Source organism: Triticum urartu, chromosome 7 (assembly GCF_003073215.2).
Source record: "Triticum urartu cultivar G1812 chromosome 7, Tu2.1, whole genome shotgun sequence".
NCBI lineage: Eukaryota > Viridiplantae > Streptophyta > Magnoliopsida > Poales > Poaceae > Triticum > Triticum urartu.
This window is the reverse complement of record NC_053028.1, coordinates 652,040,761-652,055,013: the sequence shown is the minus strand read 5'-3', so window position 1 is coordinate 652,055,013 and position 14,253 is coordinate 652,040,761. Positions and strand designations below refer to the sequence as shown.

At 48.4% G+C, this 14,253-nt stretch overlaps 1 protein-coding gene across 2 annotated transcripts; it reads right to left on the bottom strand.

Annotated features, from left to right (window-relative positions):
- Window positions 1–9,730: 9,730 nt before the first annotated feature.
- LOC125523339 (thioredoxin O, mitochondrial) lies at window positions 9,731–12,902 on the bottom strand. Of its 2 annotated transcripts, XM_048688388.1 has the most exons (7): window positions 12,691–12,902; window positions 12,543–12,608; window positions 12,364–12,414; window positions 12,203–12,282; window positions 10,643–10,687; window positions 10,237–10,331; window positions 9,731–9,963 (listed from the first exon to the last, which is right to left on the bottom strand). In XM_048688388.1, exons 1-7 carry the CDS (start codon window positions 12,869–12,871, stop codon window positions 9,954–9,956), a joined length of 528 nt encoding a protein of 175 aa, XP_048544345.1. In that variant the 5' UTR covers window positions 12,872–12,902; the 3' UTR covers window positions 9,731–9,953. The 2 variants fall into 2 exon arrangements, with proteins under 2 accessions (XP_048544345.1, XP_048544346.1); XM_048688389.1 differs by lacking the exon at window positions 9,731–9,963 and having other exon boundaries at window positions 10,233–10,331.
- Window positions 12,903–14,253: the final 1,351 nt, after the last annotated feature.

The following is a 14,253-nucleotide window of genomic DNA, read 5'->3' as shown; positions in this document are numbered from 1 at the left end:
CGATCAAGCAATGGGGCTCCTAAGGTCGGGGAAGGCTCTGATTACCAACTTGTAACGCCCTCGATGCGGCTATAGCTCCCACGTGTCGAGGCACGACTTAGAGACATAACCGCATTGAAAGCAATGTCGCAAGTCAGGCAATCATTACAACATCCCATGTATAATATAATAAAAGGGGGAGATACATAGTTGGCTTACACTCGCCACGTCACATCAGAGTACATAAATAACATCCATCATACAAACACTCATGGCCCGACTACGGCGCCAAAATAGAAGAAAACCCAACATGCGACAAGGCCCTGAATCAAACCCCAACTAGGCACCGCTACTGATCATCGGGAAAGGAGACATAATAACGCTGAGAGTCCTCGTCGAACTCCCACTTGAGCTCGTACTCGTCACCTGGAGCGGAATCACCTGGACCTGCATCTGGAGTTGTAGTATCTGTGAGCCACAGGGACTCAGCAATCTCGCACCCTCGCGATCAAGACTATTTAAACTTATAGGAATGGATAAGGCAAATATATGTGGAGCTGCAGCAAGCGTCTAGCATATGTGGTGTCTAACTCATGCGCAAAAGAGAGCGAGAAGAGGAGGCAAAGCGCGAGCGAGAAGCTAGAAGAACAACCTGCGCAAGCATAACTCCAACACCGTGTCCACTTCCCGGACACCGCCGAGAAGAGGCCATCACGGTAACACACTCGGTTGATTCATTTTAATTAATTAAGGTTTAAGTTATCTACAACCGGACATTAATAAATTCCCATCTGCCCATAACCGCGGGCACGGCTTTGGAAAGTTCAATCCCTGTAGGGGGTCCCAACTTATCCCATGACAAGCTCTCACGGTCAACGAAGGAATAGACCTCCACCCGAGACACACCGATCAGACTCGGCAACCCGGTACAACAAGACAATTCGACAGGTTAAAACAAGACCAGCAACACCGCCCGAATGTGCCGACCAATCCCGATAGGAGCTGCACATATCTCTTTCTCAGGGCACACTCAGATTGTCCAAACTTCCGGTAGGCCAGCCCAGAGTTTCCCCTGGTGGCCACCGGCGGCTGATGGTTTGGACCAACACTCAGAGGAGCACTGGCCCGGGGGTTAAAATAAGATGACCCTTGAGTCTGCAGAACCCAAGGGAAAGAAAAGGCTAGGTGACAAATGGTAAGACCAAGATTGGGCACTGCTGGAAAAGCTTTAATCAAGGCGAACTATCAAGGGGTTCCCATTATAACCCAACCGCGTAAGGAACGCAAAATACGGGAACATAACACCGATATGACGGAAACTAGGGCGGCAAGAGTGGAACAAAACACTAGGCGAGAGGCCGAGCTTTCCACCCTTTACCAAGTATATAGATGAATTAAGATAACATAGCAATATAATGATATCCCAACAAGTAAATAAATGTCCCAACAAGGAACGGCTCCAAACTTCACCTGCAACTAGCAATGCTATAAGAGGGGCTGAGCAAAGCGGTAACATAGCCAATCAACGGTTTGCTAGGACAAGGTGGGTTAGAGGTTTGACATGGCAACTGGGAGGCTGACAAGAAAAAGGTAGGCATCGTAGCATTGGCATAGCAAGAGGGAGCAAACTAGCATAGCAAAGATAGTAGTGATTTCGAGGGTATGATCATCTTGCCTGCACAGTTGTCAGAGTTGACTGGATCCTCACAAGAAAACTCAACGGGCTCCTCGGTAGCGAACTCGTCTCCCGGCTCTACCCAACAAGACAAACAAGCAACAAGGATACAATCAACCACGTGCAAGACCAAGCAATATGATGAAATGATGATATGCTATGCGGGATGCGATGCGGGATACAAAATGCAAGATATGACAGGAAATGCATGAACCTTGCCTCAACTTGGAATTCCAAGGGTGCCACTGGAAAGATGAGATGAAATCGCTTGAAAACGATATAAAGATCATAGGAATCGGAGTTACGGTTTAGAAATGGCAAGCGTTTTAAGAATGACACCGGTCTGCGATTTACAGCAAGTATGCATCTAAACGCAATGCAACGAACATGCTATGGCCACCAAACATGACAACAAAATACATGGCAGAGATGCACACAAGATGCTTAACAAAAGACTAGCACTGAGCCACGGCCAATTCATCCATTATGAGGTCCAAACAAGCATGGCAAAAACGCAAATGCAAAACAGATTCCAGACTTAGTGAAATTAACACTTGTCTGAAATTTCAGAGCACGAAGCCCTCTTCGGAGCAGCAAAACTATATGATACATGACCTTATTAAGACAAGTAATAACATGGCATGGAGCAACTCAACAGGCTTAACAAAAGGCCCAAAGTGACCTGGGGCCAAAATGGTTCACAAAATATATTAACGGGCACACGAACATAGCTAAAACACAATCAGTTTTCAGACTTACTGAAAACTGAGACATGCTGAAATATAACTCACGAAGGCATGTAAACGAGCTCGATCCACTCACTACGGTGCAAGTCATGGAAAGTCAGGCATACATCCATTAAAAAGGCACAAAATAAAAGCTAGACATGGCAAGAACAATGGCATAGCATGCACAGATCAACTACAACAACGCCGGCAAAATCGCAAACGAGTTGACGATCTGTCCAGATTCACCACGAAGCAAAAGTAGAGCTCGATTGACTCAAGCTAGGTTGCTCCATAATTTCAAACAAAGACATGGATGGATAGAGCATAACATGATTAATAAAACTCCTTTACTGATCATCCTCAAAAGGTGCACGGATCACTAGGAAACAAGCTGAACATATGGCATCATGAACTAAATAATCCCAGACTTAGTGAAAACAACTAAGTTCCTGAAACAGATTTACCGGGTGCCTCACTTTGCAAGCCTGCACAAGTCACCACACACATCCTAAAAATGTATGTGTTGCACCTCTGGAAAGAAGACAAAATTCTTAACAAAACACATGAAGGACTCACAGGCATATCACGCACACAATAATCATGGCAAAAATGACAAAAGTCTAAGATGAACTAGCAGATCTGACAATTAACTCACGAAGCCTCCTTCTAACAGCATTTTGGGCATCAAGATGATCTCAAATGAAAATGATGCAATGGAATGAAATGATGTACTCGTCGAGGCGAATATTTTGATATATTATATATCCAAATCGGAGCTACGGATGCAAAGTTACCGGTGGTCAAAGTATGCATAAAAAACTAGGGTTAGGCGGGAAAGTCAACCGAGATCCGGATCTGGATCTGAGGAGGTACTGTAGCAGCACTGTTCACGGCGCGACTCCCGAGGTTCGTCGGCGTCGAGGTCGGTCGCCGAAGATGGAGAAGAGGCCGGGGTGGGCCGCGGCCACCGGAGTCGGCGAGGGGCGGTGGCGGCTGGGCAGCGCCGGCCCGGGGCGGTGCGGAGGCGGCGTAGGGCGGCCGGGCCCTGAGGCGAGGTGGCGGCCGGCGATGGCGAAGTCCGGCGCGACGGCGGGGGCGCGCGGCGGTGGTCGGCGTCGGGGAAGGAGAAGCGAAGCGGCGGCGGGGTTCTGGCCCGGGGCGCGGCGCGCGGGGGCCGGCGATGGGCTTCGGGCCCGCGGCGGCGACGGTCGGCGGCGCCATGTGGCGGGCGCGGAGTGGACGAGAGGTGGCGGCGGACGTGTCCGGCTAGGCCCCGGACATGTCCGTCGGCGCGGATCTGTTTTTTTTAGAACTAGGGTTTCGAGGGGGGGAGAGATCCGAAAATGGAGGGGTGTATATATAGGCATAAGTGGAGTTAGGAGAGTCCAAATGAGGTGCGGTTTTCGGCCACGCGATCGTGATCGAACGCTCTAGGACATGGAGCAGATTTTGGTGGTTTTGGGCCAAATTGGAGGGGTGTTGGGCTGCAACACACACGAGGCCTTTTCGGTCCCTCGGTTAACCGTTGGAGTATCAAACGAAGTCCAAATGATACGAAACTTGACAGGCGGTCTACCGGTAGTAAACCAAGGCCGCATGGCAAGTCTCGGTCCAATCCGGAAATATTTAATCCCCACACACGAAAGAAAGCTAGAATTGACCACCGGAGGAGAACGAAGCGCCGGAATGCAAAACGGACAACGGGGAAAATGCTCGAATGCATGAGATGAACACGTATGCAAATGCAATGCACATGATGACATGATATGAGATGCATGAAAATGAAAACAACACACGGAGACAAAGACCCGAATCCGAGAAATAAATATAACTTAACGCCGGAAACGGCAAGAGTTGGAGTACAAATTGGGAAAGTTACATCCGGGGTGTTACAGATGACTCCGGCCACATCCGGAGTACGGCTTTTGCCGGCCGTCTCACCTACACCGGTCAAGCCCAGGATCCGATCAGCCTACACATCAAGCCACTACCCCTGCCTCCACGGAAAACCGCACATCCCCGGCAAGCTTGACATGCTTCTAACTTTGCATCCGTGTCCCCCACTGGAGGAAGGATGCAACCCTGCAGCGGCGCCATTCTTCTCCCATCGAAAGGATGCAATCAAGCAGGACGCCATTCGTCTACTCGAGGATGCAACGCCTACGAGCCATTCATCTTCCGACGAAGGATGCAACGACCGTCACGACGCCATTCCTCTCCCCTCAACCACCACCATCTCGTCCTCCCACCTGCAGTAGCGGCAAGCTTTCCGAACCACTATCATGAGGATGCAACACCTATTTGAAGCCCAAAATTGGCATGTTCGTCTGTTGAAACTGTCACAGACCTAGCCCACGATAAAACACGTTTTGTTAGAATTGTGTCCAATATAGTGTACGAGATAGGTTACAGTTGGACTTGTAGTTGTATTGTGTTTAGATAGGTTATGTAGCCATGTCCAAGTAGGACACTTATATCCTAGGCCTCTCATATATAGCGGGGGTAGACACACGATGTAATCTATGCCAACATAATAGCACCGGAACGCAGGGGAAGCCGACGGCATGTGCCGGTGTCCAGGGCGACCGGGTGCGGTATTGTAGCGGTGTCATGGGGAGGAGCGCTCATAGTCAGGCCCCGGGGATGTAGCCATATCGGTGAACCTCGTTAACGAATCTCGGTGTCATGCTCGTGTGATTGCTTGGTCCTCGGATGATCAACAGTATGCCTCGAATTTATTCTAACAAGTGGTATCAGAGCTAGGCTGTTCGGAGGCTGTGGATTGTTGATCTAGAAAAAGTATGAAGTTCAAGATGCAGCCGGTTGCGGTGTGGTTCTCGGCAGGATTGAAGGAGCAATCGGCAGAGTTCTTAGCCGGACTTACAGCAGCACGTACGGTAGCTGGCAAGACGTGCGGCGATCGATCAGGTGGGTCGATCGGGCGAGCGTCAAGCAGGGCACGCGAATTGCAGCAGCAGCGACGTGATCCAGCAGGCGGTGTTCTCGGTGATGGTGCAACGTATCACGTAATCAGCAGGTCAAATCGGATGGGCAATCAAAGCAACGTGGTCGGCCATGGCACTGGCAGATCCTTGGCGTGATGGCCTGGTGCGGCCTAGTCAAGCTATTTGTGTGCTGGAGGCCTATTGCGCAGTGCGCTGGGGTTGGCGAGGCCCACGTTGGGCTGCTTGTGCTAAATCCTATGGAGAAGTGCTGCTGATCGGGAGGCGTCCGTATATGTGGTGGAGCACCTCAGATTTGTTTGTGACAAAAAAAAGATTGGCACAAGGACTCGGAGTTCGATCATGATGCTTATCAAGAAAGGAATAGAGAAGTTCGTTCAAAAGCTACATACGTGTGGTGAATTAGGAGCCTTGGGTTGCTTTGTTAATCTCCTTTGGTGTTCACACGGGAAGGCTATGAAGGATTGTGCTTTGGTTTTCTTTGTTGGTACACATTTGTGTTTGGATGGCGATGGCCACGGTGACGGCTTGAGGAGTCTGGAATGTGTCTGCAGTTGGATAAGTTCGAAGACAGTGCGGGATCGGCGACAACGACATAGGAGCGTGATGTTGATGGTGACCGACTTCTGGAGCGTGGAAACACGTGGCACAGGCCCGAGGGCTTGTGTGGCTTCAACAAGACTATGGCGCGGAGTTGATTCAAGACGATGCACATGTGAGCTTGAAGTCGACGGGGCGTGTGGGTGGACTGATCATCTACCATGAAGTCATGTTGAAGGTGAAGCTGGATTGAGGGGCTACGATGTAAGGATCCGGGGAATCGAAGCCTATTCAGCAAGGGGGAAAAGCGAGTGACATGCAGTTCGGACTGGAGCCCAGTGGTCTGATGGAAGCGTGAAACTCGCCACCGGTCGGTGACGATCGGTGATACTCTGCAGTGGGGGTTGAGTGGTGTGGGTTCGCGACCCTTGAGGCTCGACCGGGACAGCAGAGGCTCGACGCGGTAATAGCGGCGAGGCATGCGGTATGCATGAGGCATGGAGACGGGCCAGGGCTCTGGTGGTCATACATGTGGTGAGACAACTGTGAATTTGACTCGGGGTGACTACAAGCAACGGTGAAATTCCTTTAAGTTTCAGACAGACGGTCAAGAAAGGAGCGGTGATGTTGAGTTCAGGTAATTCTTATGTGTGACACCCAATATGTGAGTTGTTCACTTTCACGCAGGTCAGTGATCGGTGTGTGATGGCGTTGGACTGATACTCTGGAAGTTGGGAGCGCAAACTAGAGTAATGTGGAACTTAATTTCGCTCGAATGTTGACTGTGGTCAAGAAAAGAAGGGACTACAAGTTGCAGGTGGAGTCACGTGGAGTCTTTGGAGTAGCAGTGGTACTCATGGAATAAGCTCAAGTCCAATGTACATGGAAGTTTGACGTATTGACGAATTCAAGGTGGTGGAGAATATTCGTCAAGGTGGAGTTTGTTAGAATTGTGTCGAATATAGTGTACGAGGTAGGTTACAGTTGGACTTGTAGTTGTATTGTGTTTAGATAGGATATGTAGCCATGTCCAAATAGGACACTTGTATCCTAGGCCTCTCATATATAGCGGGGGTAGACACACGATATAACCTATGCCAACATAATAGCACCGGAACGCAGGGGAAGCCGGCGGCATGTGCCGGTGTCCAGGACGACCGGGTGCGGTATTGTAGCGGTGTCATGGGGAGGAGCGCCCATAGTCAAGCTCCGGAGATGTAGCCATATCGATGAATCTCGTTAACAAATCTCGGTGTCGTGCTCGTGTGATTGCTTGGTCTTTGAATGATCAACGGTATGCCTTGAATTTATTCTAACACGTTTAGGGCCGTGGGTGGGCAGGGGCGCTTAGGCACTCAGGGGCCGAGGCATGGCTGACACCTTTTTTTTTTCTAGTTAAAGAAAAGGAGAAGGCATGACGGCGACTCGCCATTAGCGAGAGACCGGACCGGAGAATGTGATTGCAGGGGCGGTCGATCGACGCCAGTCGAGGGCAGCAGCTAGCTAGCCTAGAGATGGCGAGCAGATAAGGCAAGCAACAGTGCAGCCACCCCGCGTGGCGACAGCCGCCGAGCAGCGCGGCGCTTCCTTCCACCGCCGTCCCGCTCGCTCCCTCGCTCCCTCCTTATCGTCCGTAGGACGGCGGGCCCGGCCGCCTGGCCGCCGGTCGCCGGAAGAGTGCAAGAGTCGTCGTCGTGGGTGCGGCGGGTGGTCCTGCCCGCCAAGGCAACAGCGGCAGCGGCAGCGCACGTAAATGCAGCACAGATGTAGGAGTACGTGCGTGCATCATTGGTTCCGAGCCGAGGCCGTGCGGCCGCAGGTTGCAACGGGGCCAGCCGGCCGGCCGGCCGGCGATCCCGTTGCGTCACCGTCTTCATCGCACAGTAACGAACCGGACGTACTGCGTACATGTACATCCACTGGCTGGCTCCCTCACGTGCCGCGCCTGGCGCCGACGCCCCCCACCACGGCCTCGATCGATGCCGATGCCGATGCCGATGCCGCTGTGTGCTACTGTCACTTGGACGGGAGACACGCAGGCGGGCCGTTGCCAGCCCTCTCCTCGGGGAGCAGCCTCCAGCGGGCGGGAGCGTGCCCGGCGCAGCGGCGTCACAGGCTCACAGTGGGGAGCATGTGTGGTGGCAGTGCCAGACCCGGCCGGGCCGGACCCCTCTCCTGGCCTGGTCTCGTGCGCGTCGGCAGACACGACAGGCCGGTAACGAACGGGGGCAGAGCGAGACCGGGTTTATTTGGCAATGCTATAGGTTTCGTCGTCCGTGAGCGCGCTGTCACCGCTTCGCCGCTAAAAGAAGCCAATAGTATGGTTAGATTTCTCGTTGCGAAACCAACCCGCTCAGGTTCAAGCCCCTGAACTTGCCACGGACGGATGCTCGCGTGTTTCCTAAACTATGTAACGCCCCGCGTGTTACTGCCGAATTTTTTAGCAGGTGAACTTGTTAAAAAAAATTAGAATGCATGATGATAATACCGCACCATGTTCAACCTAGAGGTAAATGGAGGGTGGATGCATGTTATATTGTCTTATGCATTTAATTATTTATATTGTTGAAAAAATTAAATTTCAAACTAAATGATGTGGATGGTTTGGATCTTCTTTGGTGATGGGGTGGGCATGCATGTGGTGGAAAGTGAATTGATTGCAATGCGTTTGATGATGTGGATGGCTTGCATGCGCATTTAAATAGGAGGGGGAGGGGATTGATTGGATTGCTTACCACATGTGTCACGTGGTGCCTCCCGGGTCTCTAAAGGTGCTTTGACCGTCCAACGCTTCTATTCTGATTTAAACAAAAATTTGTCCCTACATGACATTCCTTTCATCTTTGTGGAACCAGTCCAACGGATGTACTCAAATACCATACAGGCAGTGACGAATCTACATGTAATCAACGGGTCAGTTTACCCCACAGCTTTTAGAAAAAATAGCCTACAAATACCGTGATGTTACTGTAGATTACGAAGAAAATTATCTAAAAAATGACCAACGATCCCACAGATTGTTCCGGTTTGCTTCGCCACTGATACAGTGGTGCGTTTTTGGCCAAGCTTCGAGGGAGCTACGTGGACCCCACCTCAGAGGCAGGCAATGCTGCCTCCGAACACCATTTGTGTATGTATTCATCTGCGTTTGTATCGTGTTTCTAAAAAGGAAAACGCTTAACGATAGGCCAGCAAGCGCCGTTCGAACAATTATTCATACAGTCAAGACCGAAACCCAGGCTGTCATGCGAATCCAGCCGAACCATCGGACAGAGGCAGTGGCGCCTGGCGCTGCCAGTTAGAAAGATTTGCAAAAGCTGCGTCGATATTTCTTTCGTAGCCACCAATCATGGTTGTTTCGTCTTATGTATGTTTGTCGGGTTGACAGTGTGGTCATGAAGTTTCTTTCTTAGCGAGTAGTCCGCATATGGTCTATTGTATCAGTTTTTATCTGGTTTTTCGTTAGTTAACTGGGCAATTCTCTTCTTCTTACTTAATCGATGAGGCAAATCTTTTGTCTTCGTTTCAAAAAAAAAAAACAAGAAAAACTTGACCTTCCACGTCAATGCAGATTCTGATCACAAGTATTACGACGTCTTGACTTGAATCTTCCACTGTTGTGTTATCGTAAGAGCTGTTTCGTTGCAGGGCTCAACTCATCGTCGCTAATCATGTTTTATTTTCATTTATATTCTAGTAAATGATATCAGCATAAACTACTTGTAAGGAAGACGAAGGAGAGAAGAACATGACAGTTCAAGATCATAGTTTGTGCCGAAGGCCGAGACCACACGCAATTCAGGCCCCAACCATCAGAGACGGAGAGCAGCGCCACAATATAGACAGATTCATAATCACAGATGCTCCTAAATAGACGTGCAGAAATTGCACAAAAGCTGTGCTCAAGCGTGGCATAAATCCAGATATCGATGTTTTGCGGCCAGTGTGTATCCAGATATCGAAACAAGATCGTAAGGCGGAAGTTTCCATGTCAAACACGCAAATCACAAGCATTACAGCCTCTCCAACTCTTCATGCAAAAGAACTGTCCCCCACTCCAAGTCAACTTCACTGTTGCCTGTGCAAGTACACTGTATAATGTCAAGAGAACTGCGATATAAAGTATTAATGTCACAAGCATCGCAATACAAAGTAAATGGCCAAGTGCTGGAGACATGTTTAATATAGGCCCGTAGCATAATTACGTTTGTAGTTGAGTACAAGATTCAAACTATCATGGCCAGGCTTGTTTATTTTCGTTTGCTCCACCGCAGATGAGATCATTCAAACAGCACTGTACTGTTTGTGTGAGAAGAAAAAGAAAAAAAAAGGACGAGAAGAAAGATCTTACTTGTGAAGACTTTCCATGGCAGCTTCAAGCTTCTTCACGTCAGCACCAACCACTTCGCTGCTCTTCTCGCCTTTGTGATAGAAGTGGAAAGTTGGCTGTGCCAGGTTCAGCAAGAGTCAAATATTTGGATTGCGAGTTAGGATGAAGGTTGGTATGAACACAAAGACACAAACATGCTGGTAGAAGGATATTTCTATAATCTGGCTCTCAGTTCAAGTGAACTCAACGAACATGCACGTATGCATTTAACAAAGTAAGGTTGAATCAATGCATATTCTCAGACTCCTCCAGTCACAAAAACATATGTAACGCATCATTACCATGAAACAGAATAGTACTATAATTTATATCATATTAAAATAAGAACAAAAATCTCATGAAGTACAATTTCAGGTATGCAACTTACGACAGAGAATATTTTCAGGTTACTAAGTCTGGTCCCAAGTCCCTCCTGCAGCACAAGAGGAAAAGAAATCGTGTATCAATAACGGGAGCAGGCATACTGTTGAGAACATTAAATATAGCCACAACAGCAATGACTTTTAATGTATTTGAAATACATTCCACCTTGCATGGTCAAATGCATTCCGCCTGGCATGTGCTGACAACTGTCGTGGTGTTTATTCCCAATAAGACATCCAGTTAACAAACTGAAGTAACCACTGCAACATTTGTCCCTTTTACACGCAATCACAGATTCACAATAGAGTAAAACCACTGAACTGAACAGCACCTCAACAAACAGTACTTGATTTTGAATCTTTTCTATGGAGAGCACTATGCAGGTATGCACTAACTCTCAACTCAATCTGCTTACTATAAACAAATGAGTATGCCCATACAAGGAAACCATGAACAGTAATTTTTAAATAGGATTACTAAATTGCATTGGTCTATACTGGGTACATGCCTGGTACCGCATCATCACTCTCAGGCAAGTGATACTGCATAGATCATGCGTGTCTGGAATATGTTGCCGAAGGTAACTCGTCTAGACGAATTTGCTTAACTAAGAGCAGACCAGTTACAAAGCAATTTCATGTATTCTCAAAGTTCTAAAAGAAGGCTAACTGAGAGAGAAAAAATACTGTGGCTCTGAGTTATCCCAAGCTTCAACCTTCGTAATGCTAGAAAGCTGGCAAATATAGCTATGCTGAACCAACCTACTACCAACCTAACAGAGTACAACTTGAGGCTTCCCTTTAGCATGTATGGTCTAGGAGCAATTTTTTTTAATGGTCGTAGTGCAATTCCACCAACCTAACAGAGTAATTCTGCATAAATCCTCCCAATGGGTGTTATACTGGCCTTATGACCACATCACAACTTTCGCCCAAGTGACACCACATAGATAAAAAAAATTAAACGAAGGCAAAAGCTTTGCCTCATCATATTAATTAAGGAGTTTTACAGAAAGAACAAGGGCACACATACCAAACAATCAGGACTTAGCACCAGCAAAAGCCTGCTGCTAGATTTTTGAAAAGATCAAGCATACAGAATATCCAACTAATGGTGGGACTAGTTATGAAGCAACTTTTACAATGATCCTGGACAAGTGACGGTGCTAACTTCATTCTCAAACTCCCAAGAAGAGAACCAAGTGAATAAGAAAATGTGGCTCTGAGTGAGCCCAAACTTGATTCACCAAGAAAGCTGACAGATATATTTATTTAGATCCAACTCTACGAGATCAAAACTTAAGGCTTCATTTTAACAGGCATGGTCTATCAACAATTACTTGTCATAACGGAATTTCAAACGTCGTGGTTTACGTGACACAACTTGACGGATGAACACCAGGAGTGTGATGCAATGATCTTTGATAAAATAAGGTTACAACTTAGAACAGACTCATACAGTCGTACTTGTGCAAATTTACCATTCATATCCAAACAGAGAACACATTAACATGGAATTCGCTAGCAGATGAACATTACAGCAAGAGTGAAATCTGTTGGCTTACCATGTCGATGTCGACCTTGTAGACTGGTATCTTGGGGTACTGCCTGCTCATCTTCTCGATCACAGGTGCCATCGCCCGACCTGCAACACCAAACAACAGAATTGTAGCCCCCTCTAGTCACACACCCAAATCCCAATTCATGGCGCGGAAGCGGCACTTACACGGCCCGCACCAGACCGCCGTGTAGTAGAAGACGGCGGGGAGCTTCTCCACTGCAAAAGGCAAGGGCGACCACACCAACAATGTGAGAACGAAACTCGCGCACGCATCGTACTGCCAACAACAGTGTGAAGAAACGGTGGAAAAGCTGGAGCGAGAAGGGAGGGGATCGGCGCCGCACCTTGCACCTTGGCGTGGATGTCCTCGAAGGAGTCCGCCGAGCCGACGACCACCATGCTGGAATCGCCTGCGGGAGCCGGGAAAGAAACTGTCAGCGCCGGCACAGGGACACAGGGAAGCGAAGGATCGGCGGGGAGGAGGAGGCGTACCTGCGGATGACGAGGAGAAGAGGCGGGGGAAGGCGGGGAAGGAGGGCGTCGGCGTCGGGGAGGATGAGGGACGGAGGAGAGCGGCGGGGCTAGGGTTTAGGGCGGGGAGGCGGGGCTGGGGCCTGGGGGCGGCGGCGAGGGGGAGGAGGAGGCGAGGGAGACGGCAGAGTCGGCGAGCCATGCCACGGATCGATCCCGCTGGGTAAAAGACGACTTTGTCCTTGTATAGCTTTGGGTAATGGGTACGGCAGGCCCATTAAGAATGGGAGCTATACGGGCCGAACGCGGCAGGTGGACTCTTGGGCCTCTTGTTCCAGCACAGGACGGTTAGTTTTTTTTCTCCCTCGATTTTTGTCTCAGATTTCCGCAGAGAAAAGCCCGAGGATTTCACGAGCTCAGCGTTACCCTAACCCTAGCTCGTCCTCGGCGGCGGCGGACGGCGGTGAGAGCCGATCAGATCGTCAGGTAGCGATGCTAGCGCCGGTAGGAGGTGAAGGTACCACCAGATGCCCTCTGCTATTCATTTTCTATTTTGATTGATAAAAAAAAAGTGTTTGTCTGTTCGCTCACGGCATGTCTTGTCCATAATTTGGTGCCTAGTAGAGGCATAGTAGTTCGCAATGGGATTGTTGCTAGGCCGATACATTTCAGCATCGTATATGCGTCATGCTCTTTTTTCTACGGTATTTCACTATGACAAATACCATCTTCATCTTGCTCTTGAACTGTTTCTTGAAAGTTCCAGAGAATGACCAAGATAAAAGTGACCTTATCGGATTTGTACCTTTTTGCATTAATTCTTGCTATTCTGATGTGTATTGAACCAACAGTACTAATGTTTCCAAGGTGGTAAAGCCCAAAAACTAAAGCAGATGCATAATGGTGAGTAAATCTCTATTTGCTTAGCAGTTGGGATCTCATAAATCTGCAGAAACACTAAAAGTCTGATGTCAAATTTTTAGGCATGACAAACTGATCTTTTTCATAACATTTGACTGAAGATGTTAGTTAACGCGTTATTGCTGAGCCGAAGAAGCTTAAGACGACCAAATGTTTGAGCAGTTACTCCATCAAACAAGAATAAATGTTTATGCTCACAAACTGTGATTTTTTTTTGGTAGTTTGTTGAAACAAATACAACGATGCTATTCAGATGATTCCCGTTGTGTGCTGACATTGACAAACTTGGCGATTATGATCATCTGGCATCTTGTACCGCAAACATTTGCGTGATAAACTCCGACTTCTGAACGTAAATAGTAGAAATTCGAAGAATTTGAAAGTAAACAAATCAAACAAGTGTCGTGCAACCTGGCTTCCTATGTGTTGCCATCAAAACAAATGTGGCCTGTACCGACAATTTTCAGCATTATTAATGGGTCACGAAAAATATTCAGGAAAGAGCCGCCATGATTAGACTTTTTTTTCGTCCTTAGAGAGAAAAGAGTAGAGGCTACAGGTTAGCCCACAGTGAATGAGACCACGGGCTGCAGATGATGAATGGACTCTGGGCCTATCGATCCTACACTGCATGGTTCTTTTTCCATTTTAGAAAGAAAGAAG